The sequence below is a fragment of the Lutjanus erythropterus genome, chromosome 4 (genome assembly GCF_056507025.1).
Source record: "Lutjanus erythropterus isolate fLutEry1 chromosome 4, fLutEry1.hap2, whole genome shotgun sequence".
Classification (NCBI taxonomy): Eukaryota; Metazoa; Chordata; class Actinopteri; order Lutjaniformes; family Lutjanidae; genus Lutjanus; species Lutjanus erythropterus.
This window is the reverse complement of record NC_139320.1, coordinates 5,671,832-5,684,386: the sequence shown is the minus strand read 5'-3', so window position 1 is coordinate 5,684,386 and position 12,555 is coordinate 5,671,832. Positions and strand designations below refer to the sequence as shown.

The 12,555-nt window shown below is 39.7% G+C and overlaps 1 protein-coding gene across 1 annotated transcript; it reads right to left on the bottom strand.

Annotated features, from left to right (window-relative positions):
• Positions 1–2,417: 2,417 nt before the first annotated feature.
• LOC146327394 (aldehyde dehydrogenase, dimeric NADP-preferring-like) lies at positions 2,418–10,666 on the bottom strand. Its single transcript, XM_084716815.1, has 9 exons — positions 10,479–10,666; positions 9,260–9,491; positions 6,684–6,769; positions 6,246–6,454; positions 4,939–5,056; positions 4,708–4,849; positions 4,471–4,637; positions 4,287–4,386; positions 2,418–3,116 (listed from the first exon to the last, which is right to left on the bottom strand). The coding sequence occupies exons 1-9, from the start codon at positions 10,632–10,634 to the stop codon at positions 2,803–2,805; spliced, it is 1,524 nt and encodes a 507-aa protein (XP_084572941.1). The 5' UTR covers positions 10,635–10,666; the 3' UTR covers positions 2,418–2,802.
• Positions 10,667–12,555: the final 1,889 nt, after the last annotated feature.

Sequence of the window (12,555 nt, the reverse complement as noted above, 5' to 3'; positions counted from 1 at the left end):
AAAGAATTTTAAGGCCTCACAGCTGAAATGTGGTGCAGCATTGGTAATCATTAAACCTATCAACCCCCTGCAGATAAATCACTTATGCTGTCATTTTGTTGGGGCAGGCAGTATAGATCTTTACTGACTCAACGGTCCATGGTTTTCCTGTGAAGTCATGGACTGGTGTCGTCCAGGTCGAGTCAACAAACTGACTCTGCTGCGGTTATGCAACAGTTGTTTAGGCCTCCAGAAAACTCCGTCCGACTGAAGCGAGCCTGTTAGAGCTGGAGCGGGGGCGCTGCGATGGCAGCTGTTTCCTGCTGCTGCTTTACAAGCCGAACACTGGATATCCACCGACCTATTAAGTGATAAAGCTGTCAGTCCAGAGCTTAGCAGAGCGTCTCAGAGGGACAGGGAGAGTGCGATGCTAATGGGGTGCTGCTCGCTTAAATGACTGAAAAGGGCTTGAGTGCACTTTGCTCAAATTGCAATGGGACTGACTGGGAGCCATTATATTTGTCATGATGTGTTATAACTGTTATTTGGGATGCTATAGTTTGCATAATTAGGATTTGAGAATTTGTGTTTTTACTGTCACACACACAGGATGAAACTCAGTATTTTCTCTTAATTTCAGTGTAATCCAGTTTACTAGTGAGAATGTTTTTTTGTTCTCAGGTCTTTCTAACTTGATAGAAAAGACAATAAATATTTGTTGTGTTGGCTCCTTTCCTCACCTTGATCTGTTAACTTGGCCCTGAACAATATTTAGCTCTCTGCTGCCACCTGATGGCCACACTCAGTAACTGCAGAGAACCAACTGCTTGGACAGAAACACATCTCTCTTTAGTTCCTTATATTTTTTTGTGAAACAGGTGGGTAAAAATTTTCTCAGTTTAATTTTTTTTTAAGTGGACTCTAAACACAACACACATAAGATGTGCTCCATTCCACACTGTTCAGGAATTCTTGATTCAGGGAATGCCGGTTAAGAGAACTTCCCTTGGAAAAATTCCTTCATTCAGAGAACCCTGGAGTGTCACCAACACTGACATCATTCCTCTGCTCTGTTAATGTAAAACACCTGGATATGTTTGCTGTAATCTTGGAAAATTTACATTACTGAAATAAAATACTGAATAAAAAACAAAACAAAGGAAAACTTGATACTGTTACAAAACTTTAATTATTGAAATGTATGTAACTTGTGGATAAATGTGATTTGATTAATTAACGAGATGTACAGTTCATAAAGAGATTATTATGATGCAGATACTAATATGATGCATATGTAAAAACATCTTCATAGTTCCCTTTGAATTGAGCATTTTTTGCTCCTTACTGTTAGGATTCTTACTTAACATAGTTAATGCTGCAGTCCACTTCACAGGAAACTAGGCCGGGGGTCTGCAACCCACGGATCTAGAGCTACATGCTTCTGTTTATCCCTTCTCCAGTGGCTTTGGCAAAAAAGAAAATATGGAAATGAATAACCGCTATTTAAAAAAAACATTTTAACATTTTAATTGTTGCACTGTTTGTTGTTTAATTGTTGTAACATTGAGAAAACTCAAAATTTAAAATTGCCCCCAAAAAACCCAAAAAACTGTATTTAAAAAATTATTACGTGCAATGAAATGAAAAAGTGGATGATGTTTAAAAGTTTTAGATTTTCATTTAAAACCATTTCATTTTCAGGCACCAAAAATCTAATCAAATATAAAATCAGGTTTACAGCTCACTGTGGCCATTTTTAAAAAAAAATACATCTTGTTTTTGAATTTCTAAAACTTTTTAAAGGTTATCTGAAGAGTCAAACAGTTTGCGTTGGGCTCAAAACTCAAAAATCTGTTGCAGTGTTGCCTTGAAATTTTGAGTTGTCTCAACTATTTCTATTACAATGTAAAGAGATTCTCCAACCGAAAAAAATATGTAACGTAGACATCAAGTTTAACAAAAGTTTTAATGTTTTGTCAACTTATATGTGCGCCTACGGCTCGGTGCCTTTTCCTCTAAATGTTCTTCTTGAGTCTCCATAGAGAGGCAACATCAAAATAGAAATACTGAGGGAAAAGAAAGAATTCAATAGTTGCAGCTCCAGACAAGTTGCTTTGCTACTTTGCAAAAATTGTTCTTTTGATTGTGAAGGCTGCAGACTCTTGTACTAAAACACACCTTTACATTATATGAGGAACTTCAGCACTTCAGCCTCTTGTGGTCAAAATGAGCATTACAACATTTGGCTTCTCTAACTTTCACATCAGTGTACAAATAAGACAACAGGTGACTTACAACAGTGTTGTCAATTTCTGCTGATTGATTGTTCATAATTTCAGTGAAGAAAAATACTGTCTTAAAGTGAAGTATTGCTTGAAGACAAACATTTTCAGAATTAGAGAATTACAAATGGTGGTAAATAACACTTGAAAATGATAATAAATGAACAAATCTTTTATTCTGGAACAACACTAGCAAAATACATACAGTTTTATCTGTGGAACACTGTCAGTAGACTGAATTTCCCAGTTCATCTTCAAATATGTATTTTTACTGATATTTCCTCCATAAGTGAATGTTAAAGTCCAGTACTGAAGAAAGCAGGACAGTGTTTCAACTTGTTTGTCTCATCACTGAGGGACGTCTGATATAAAATAGACACACAGCCAATACAAGTTAGATCAAAAGGTTATTCTGTTTTTTATATTTAAAATATCTGAATATAAAACAGGATTCAGGGTGTTCACATGTGTTCTTAATGTGGAAATAGTTGCAGCAGGCTCTTCTTCTTCTCTGGATGGACAGAGGGACGTTGGAGTGTCTCTAGTTATAAAAGCCTCTCCAGTACCAGCAGGTGCAGTTGAGGCCCGAGGCGATGAGCAGGATGACCAGCAGGGTGATGAACAAACCGCAGCCGATGATGGTGGCGACGATGGCCCACACCAGCGTCCTCTTGGACATGTCGATCAGGGGCGACTTGAGGGCCATCTTCACCCTGCGAGCTCGCCGGCGGTCCTGAGGAGGGTACCGGGCCAGGTTGACGCTCTCCATGCCCAGATTGCGGACTAGGCATGCCTTCTGGTGGCTCAGCTGGTCAAAGGTGTGTTTGCCATGGTAACGGCCCATACCACTCTGACCTGGACGTCACAGACAAGTCTACAGTAATGTCTTTTGACAATAAAAACCGCATCTTAAAGCTCAACCATGTGAGGCAGCTGTGTCTGTTACTCAGTCAGTATGGAAGCCCATTTCAACCAATGAGACGGAAAAAAGATCCCTTAAGTCATTAAAATGAGACTCTTTCTCAAAATAATGATTTAGTATCACATAATAAATGTTTCTCATTATTTGATTATAATTATTATTAAAGTAATTATTTATAGGAAGTTTCTCATTATTTTAAAATACTATGTCATTATTTTGAGATACTTTTAATTATATTTTCGTTATTTTAAGATAATATGTATGGAAGCCCATTTCTGCCAGTGAAAGAAAAATAATCCCCACAGTAAGTCATAATTATGAGATAAAATAGTCAAAATTCTGAGATAAAAAGTTATAATTATGAGATAAAAGTAAAAAGTAAAAAAAAAAAAACCAGAGAAAAAACTATTCCTTTTTATCTCAGTTATGAGTTTTTATCTCATTATTTCAATTTGTATCATAATTTCGTCTTTTAGCTAATCATTTTGACTTTTTATCTCAAAATTATGACCTTTGTAGCTCTCAATTTCACATAATTATGATTTGACGATCTTTTGGAGATTTTGAGAAGTCATCAGCTCTACAGATCTATTTAGTGTTGTTCAGTTCATTGTTGTGGTTTTATAGCCCACAGCTGTACAGTTTGGTTCACTCCCGCTGTTCTCATCAGTATAGTTTCCAGTTGTTTTCAGTGAAAAAGCTCTGACTCGAACTGTTTCTGAGCTCAGCATCAGACAGCAGGCAGACAGTTAGCAACCAGCTGGTGAAAACAGTGGAGCATTTAGCTGATAAAGAACCAGCTAGCAAAGGTCAAAGGAAACCAAAAGCAAAGGCTTAATTCACAGTTTGATGTCAGACTCATAAGAGCCAATAAATGCACAGCTAACCTAGCTACCCAACTAACACCAGCATTGACAGCTATAGCAAGGAGTATAGCAGCAGCAATTAGCAGTTACTCCTTCACCAGGTGTCCATATTTTTCACACTGCACCTTTAATGATACCTTGTTTTGACCTGGAGTGCACCTCTTTGGCCTAATCAAGATCAAGAGTACAAGAGGGGAACTTTGCCCTGAGGCTTGCCTATTGATGAAGTCCACTTACCAACACCACCAAAGGGGAGGGAGCTGAGAGTGTAGTGCATCATGACATCATTGACCGTCACTCCTCCACTTGTGGTCTCCTCAATCATCCTTTTTATCGCCTTAGAGACACAGGAGGAGGAGAAAGGTAAACAAGAGTTTCTAACATTAAAGCGTGTCATAAATCTCCTGTTGTTTCTTCTTACCTTCTTGTCAGAGCAGAAGATGTAGAGGGCCAGAGGTTTCTCTCTCTCGTTGACGAAGCGGATGGCGTCGTCCATGTCGCTCACGGTCACTATGGGCAGCAGGGGCCCGAAGATCTCCTCCTGCATCAGCCTGGAGTGAGGGGGCACGTCCTTCAGCACTGTTGGGGCTGCATGGACAACGTCATTAAAATCAAATCTAGATTTCAACACCATCACTGTCTCACTGTGTCTTCGTACCGATGTAGCGCTGCGAGGCGTCACTCTGTCCTCCCACCACAGGAGTGTAACCCTCCATCAGACTCATGACTCTGTTGAAGTGGCGCTGGTTGATGATTCGGCCGTAGTCTGCTGAGCATTTGGGATCAGCGCCGTAAAATTCCTGATGAATCAAAAGGTTTTGATGAAACTTTAGACTGTGCAGTTTGACTGACATTAAGATGTTACATGAGACAGGTGTAAAGATGGTACCAGGAGCGTTTGTCGGATGCACTCCACCACCCGGCCCTGGATGCACGGCTCACACAGGATGTAGTCTGGAGCGATGCACGTCTGACCGCAGTTGACGAACTTTCCCCATGTGACCCGACTGCACACAGAACAGGTATGTTAGTGTTTCAGGGCTTTGAGGAAGTCACATTCAGGTATTTTCTACATGTGTAGCTGAGCAAAAAGAAAAAAACAATTTCTACCAAACTGCTACATTAACCCATCCAAAGATGAAGGGTCATGTCAATGGCAAGTTTTACAATTAAGTTTCTACCTTCCAGGCAGTGGGAAAGTGAGAAAAGAAAATTCTGCAGTCTGATCAAAGTTTTTTCCTGTTGTGTTTATGACTTAAGAACACTTGAAGAAAAGGGGTTTTGCCAGGATAATCTTTACAAGTCCCTAAAATATTTTCTTCACCTGTGAAACACATTGGCTAAAAAAAAGTTTTGCCAGGAGCATTTTTTTCAAGTGTTTGTTGTTGTAATACTCTTTTCAGCCACAAGAGGCTGAGGTGGACCATTTCTCCATGCCGTAAAGAGGACAATAAGCATTCATGATTTCTTCCAGGTGAGTTTCAGTTTCCCCATTCAGTCTAAACACAAGGTACACATATTGTGTGTTAGCAAATGCTGTACTGTCACGTCTTTCTTTTGGCTAGAAATCGATTGTAATTAGCGCTAATCTGCCATTAACATCAAAATACTAGTTTTTTCTTTCATCTTTGAGGATTTTTTTTTCTATAGGATCTTTGAAAATTTATCCTGGTCAAATTTTTTTTGACCTGTTGTTAAAGGGCAAACGGCTGGTTTCACAAAGATAGATTTTGACTATGGCTTAGAAATAACAGATAGACTTCTGATAGACGTCTGAATTCCACCATTGCACAAAGCAGGTTAGTTCTTGACTATCTTAAGTGGGACTATGGCACAATGAATTCTGGGTAAATTAAGACATCCAACCACCCAGCTCTGTTTTTTTGTTTGTTTGTTTGTTTGTTTTGTTTTGTTTTGTTTATCTGGTCATTTCCTGTTTTAAACAAATGATAATCAAAAAGGGCAGGAAAAGGACAAAGACAGGAAGTAAAGTCAAGACACATGAGGGAGGACCAGGACTACAAGTAAGACAAGAAATGACCAGATAAACCCTAAGACTGTGGTAAGTGCCCACAGTCATCAAGCATTAACTATGAGGGCTAACTGTTCAAACAAGTGATGACATGTTGTCTCAGAGCCATGTATGATTTATTTCACACTGTGCATGAGTGGTGGTGTCATGATCCACTCCGTTACCGGCAGGCGATTCTGATGTCACAGTTCTTGTCGATGTAACAGGGGCTCTTCCCGCCCAGCTCCAGGGTCACTGGGGTGAGGTGGCGAGCCGCAGCCTCCATCACCACTTTGCCCACCGTGCTGCCGCCGGTGTAGAAGATGTGATCGAACCTGAGCTTCAGCAGCTCCTGGGTCTCTGACACTCCACCCGTCACCACTGGGTACAGATCCTGCAAATATACAGCAGACATCCGACAGAATAATGGGTGACTACGAAAACTATCAGCACGTTTGAAAATGACTGACACATTCAACACTTGGGCTGAATGAGTCAGTGCTGATGGAGGGAGTCCCCCCTTGGCCTGAGAGTCAAACATATCTGTGATGCAGTGTACTGTGTTGGCACGGGGGTTTTGACGTTTGCGTTATTCCGTCAACAATAGCAGCCGGTGTTCAGACCTTGTCCAGATAGCGAGGCAGCAGAGCCCGGAGGAGGAGGGAGGAGTACTCGCTGAGCTCGGACGGTTTCACCACAGCTGCGTTGCCTGCAGGGAGAGAACGCAGGTCTGTGTGAATGGAATGAGATCACTGAGTGACGTAGAGCAGACAAGTACTGTAGGAGGAGGAGAATGCATGCAGGGCTGAGGGGGCTGCTGAGCTCCAGTTCAGACTAGGATATTTCTCTCAGTTTTCTCAGACTAGAGCTGCAAAATAAAAGTTTGACCAAAAGGCAGTTTTAAAGCCATTAAGTCATATTTTTATTAGAGCGACATGACTGATATCTCAATATTTGATCACTATCTATATAGCTATCTGTCAGGAATCAACAATATGAGGCTAAATTGAATAAAGGAGAATTATCTAATCCCCGCGACCCTTCGGGAATAAACTGTTATAGAAAATGAATGAATGAATGAGAATTATATAATATATTTACCATAATAAATCATAATATGACCATTATAGGTCATCAGAGATTAAGGGAACATGTTTAGTGGAAATACTGGCTTCTCTGACAACAACTTTAGCCACACTGTCCCCCTTTAAAATTTCTATTCCAGGCCAGAATAACAGTTTTTGTTTGCCTGTTTCATGTTCATTAGAGTTCAAATTAATGCTGAATGTTCACTGAATAACTAAGAGTCGGTTTATGAGTTATAATGAGTTGTAAGAGATCATTAATAATCTTTTTGAAGGTGCAGATGTTTATAACTGTTAAATTGACCGATATGTTAATGGAGTTTGGCAGGCACTAAATCCCAGCTGTGTATTTTCAGAGCAGTGTGCTTTTGTTTTCAGGATAACAGGCTTAACTTAATGTGGACAGACAATTCACAGTTATAAACAGCTGATCAGTTCACAGTGGAGGACTTGTCCTCGCTTGTTATTATCAATTTACTGATAATGCACTCCTGCAGAATTCCTGCTGCCTGTCTGAACTTCCTTGAGTCTGGTGAGGAGGGGGTGGAGGGGAAACAACTCACTTCCACCATTGATTGTGTGTTAAATAGGATTTCAGTCTATTTAATATAAAGACTGTGGCTCCAGCTCACTATCTGGATTGCACTACTCATTTTTGTATGCATGTATGTTTCTACCCTCGCCCTTGTTTTTGTTGCACAGCTTAACATGTGACAGTTGCACCTTTATCATTTTATTAGTGAGTGGACCTTGGTGACTTCACATAATCCCCAGTGCAGCTCCACCCATCTCCAACCTGAGCAGAGGTCTAATCAACAGTGACTGGAATCACATGTTGACGTGCAGGACCTTCAAAATCCCTTTCACTGGTTCACATGTTCATTTCAGTCCCACACCGTCACTAAAAAAGATGGAAACTGCAGGATAATAGACCCTTTTTTCACAGCAGCCATTTTAACAAGAAATAGTAGAGCGGGTGTCACTAATGATACTAATTATGGTTTGATTCCATTCAGGTCAAAGGTCAGGGTGCTGCTATTGTGCAGGCTTGGGTAGTAATGGATTACATGTAGCAGGATCTAGTAATCTAGATACTAAAAAGGTAACTCTACTCCATTACAGTTACAGATAAAAAAAAAAGATAATCATATTACAGATGCATTTAGTAAAAATGGGGATTATTAGTAGGATCACAATAAAGAACGATATACTACCATGTACAGTACACACACACAGCTGCCAATTCCAATGGAAGGAACAGCTGACAAACTAATAAACAAAACAACCAACATAAAACACTTTTGAATTAATCTGCATCTATTTTGATAATCGATAAATCGTTCTGAATAATTTTTTTAAGAAAAAAATTCTCAGATTTCAGCATTTTAAATGTGAATATTTTCTGGTTTCTTTACTCCTCTCTGACAGTAAACTGAATATTTTTGAGTTGTGGACAAAACAAGACATTTGAGGACGTCATCTTGAGCTTTGGACAACATTTTTCATCATTTTCTGACATTTCATGGACCAAACAACTCAATTAATTGAGAAAATAATTGACTAATTAGTCGATGATGAAAATTATCGTTAGTTGCAGTCCTAAAAACACCAAATTAGGAAATTTCACTATATTTTATATTATATTACATCCAAAAGTAATGGAAAGTAATCCAGTTACATTACTTTAACATTGTGATACCTGGATTATGTTACTAACAGGTAATTAGTAACTGCATCAGAAAACATTTTTAAAGTAACCCTCCTAACTCTGCTGTTGTGCCTGTTGGTTTACTGGAGAGGCTCTGCTACACTAAATGGAACGCTACCTTAATCACTCTGATTGGTAACACCTGTTCTTACACTGCTCTTTCAGATCAACATGGCTGCTGTGAAAGGTGTATTCTGCACACTGGCAATGGAGGTCTACTTAAAGGACCAGTGCACCCTCTATGCAGGGCTCAAACACAACTATTCTTATTTGCAGGTGATTGTACTCTAATGAAAACATGCTCGTGAATATCCTGTCATATTCTTCCAACGAATCCCCCTAAATCTTACACACTGGTCAGTTAAAATGTAAGTAAGTTATAAGGAGATACTGAGGGACTCCCCACCAGCAGCGATGGCTCCAACCAGGGGCAGGAGGGTGACGGCCCAGGGGTAGTTCCAGGCCCCGATGATGAGCACCACTCCCAGGGGCTCCGGCTGCACATAAACCTCATCTCGTATGGTGAGGAGGTTCTTCTCGACGGGCCGGGGAGCCGCCCACTCTGCCAGCTTCTCTATAGCCAGCTTGATCTCATTTTCAATGCCAATCAGCTCCAGGAGCGGCGTGTCGTACTGGCTCTGCAGGAAATACCCAGAGGTTGGAAGTACAAATACTTTGTCACTGTACCTATGTAGATTTTATAGGTATCTGTACTTTACTTGATTATTGTTTTCTCTAACAACTATTACCTTTTACATCGTGTTCTTTCTCCTTACATTTTCAAAACAGACTTGATTCAATTTAGAAGAATTATTGATTATTGTTATTTTTCAGCATTGTGTGCTGCTTTCCGACATCAAGACTGATTTCAGCCTAAATGGATGGAACGATAACACATAAAAAAGATGATTCCTTGGTGTATCCATCAGTGCAGATCACACACAACAGATGAAAATGACAAAGAAAGACATGTAAAGATGTGACAAAAAAGAAGAAACGTAAATGTGATGTAAAAGATGTAACAAGATGTAACAAGATGAATGATGATGAATCAAAAATAACTTAAGAGAGCAAAAAAGATGTAAGAGGACCAAATATGATGTAAAAGACATACAAAAAGTATGATGTAAAAAAAATGATGTAAAAAAAAATGTAAAAAGATGAAAAACAATGTAAGAAGACAAAAAGTTATGTAAAAATGTGACAACACGTAACAACATGAAAATGACATTACAGACCAAAAATTATGACAAAAAAGATGCAAAAAGACAAAAAAAAATAACATAAAAGATGTAGCCAAACAAAAAAGACTAAACAAAAACAAAAATGATTTCCAGTCTTTTTTGTCCTTTTCAGTTTTGATCTTGCATCTTTTTTGTCTTGTTACAAGATGAAAAATGATGTAAAAAGATGAAAAACAACACAACAAGATGTAAAAGACGTAATAAGACCCAAAATGATGCAACAAGATGTAACAAGACAAAAATGAAGTACAGTACTTCTACTTTTACCAAAGTCATTTTTACACAATCTGCACTCCTACTCCTACTAAAGAATGTGTGTATTTTTGCCACCTCTGAACACACACACACTACAGCACAGTGTGCTGCTGTGTCTCCACTCACCCTGTTGATGTCCTGTTTGAGAGCGGTGGAGATCTCCGTCTCTTTCTCAGTGATCAGCCTCTGCAGGGCGTGAAGCTGCTGCAGTCTGAACTCCACAGGCCGAGTCCTGCCGCTCAGGAAGGCCTCCTTGGCCCGCTGCAGCGCCTGCCTCTCCATACACACAGCTCGAGGACAGCGGACAGCTTCTGGAACTGTGGACACCACACATGTGAGACAGTTTGGAATATACAGTGACAACAGAAGTGACAAGCCAGTGTCCAGGCATGCTCTTCTAAGATTAAATAACGAACTGTCAAAATGTCCTGCTCAGTGGTGGAGGAAGTTTTAGAATCCTTTACTTAAGTAAAAGTACTAATATCACACAGTAAAAGACAGTGTTCAGGCGCAGGCTCCTTCAAACTTTGCTACTTTTCTCCTTTAATTTTATATTTTTTAGCTTTATTGCTGAGCATGCATCTATGACAGAGATACAGTCATAAAAATTGGAAAAGGAAGACTGGATTAATGAGCAGTGGACCCTGAGACGATCAACAATACAGTCAGCATCTTTCAAACATCCAATCAGATCAGCTGGATGCTCTGCCGGGGGTGACCACCCCAGGACGAGAGGAGGTGAGCGGGTAAGAGCCATGCTACAGCTGGAACTTAAGGCTGCGGTCAGGAAATGAAATGGACGAAATAGGACTCAAGCTGGCCAAACAACAGGAAACCAGAGACTGTTGTGTATCAGGATGAGGGAGACATCTTTATGTGAAGACATCAACTTGAATACTTGAATACTTAGTTACATTCCACTACTGGCCCTGAGCAAAGACGGAGACTCCTCACCACACATCTACTAAACTGTAAGATCACTGAACAGCAAGTCTCCTTTATACAAATCTTCCAAGAGGACATAAATGATTGCTCAACAGTCTCATTCAGTCTTATTATTAGCTATACCAAAAGATAACACAAGTGGCATAGTTACACAACGTAAGACAATTTAGTCAGGCAGTGGTGGAGAAGATATTCAGGTCCTTTACTTCAATTAAAGGGAAAATACCACACTGTTTTGATGGTCTTATCTGAATCAGCAGAAACCTCTTCTTGTAAGGGACAAAACCAACACTGAATGTCTGTGACCTTTGACTCCTCAGGCAGCACTGCATCAAAAGCTACATTAAAAACCCACATAAAGAATGGGCTACATGAGCTCAGGAACACTTTGGAAAACCGTCGTCAGTAAACACAGTTTGTTGCTGCATCTATAAATGGAAGTTAAGACTCTACCATGCAAAGATAAAGACATAAATCAACAACATCCAGAAACACTGCAGACTTCTCTGGACCTGAGCTCATCTGAGATGGACTGACGCAAAGAGGAAAAGAGAGCTGTGGTCTGACCAGTCCACATTTCAAACTGTTTCTGACGTTGCGGAGGAAAAAGACCAACCAAATTGTTACCAGAGCTAACTTCAAAAGCCAACATCTGTGGTAATACGGGGGGGGGGGGGGGGTTAGTGCCCATGGCTTCATGGGTAACTGTGACATCTGTGAAGACCCCATTCATACTGAAAAGTACATACAGGTTTTAAAGCAATGAAGACACATTGTCCACGTGTGTCTTCATAGTAAAAGAGTTCATGTCCTAGACTGACCTGCCTGCAGTCCAGATCTGTCTCAAATTGAAAATGTGTGGTGCATCATGAAGCACAAAATACAACAACAGAGACTCTGGACTGTTGAGCAGCTGAAGTTGTATATCAAGCAAGAATGAGAAAGAATTTCACTTTCAGAACTTCAACAATTAGTGTCCTCAGTTCTCAAACACTGACTCAGTGTTGTTAAAGGAAAATTCAGTATATTTACAAAAAAAAAAAAAAAAAGTTTATCAGTTTGAAAATTAAATATCTTGTCTCTGTACTGTTCTTAATCAAATATAGGTCAGAAAAGGGTTTGCAAATCAGTGCAGTTTTTTCTTTCTTTTTTTTTTTTAACGTTTCACACAACGTCTAAACTTTTTTGAATTCCGGGTCGTACACACTCAAGTGCCCAGGATTGGAATAATGTTTCTAATAACATCAAACAAACTTCA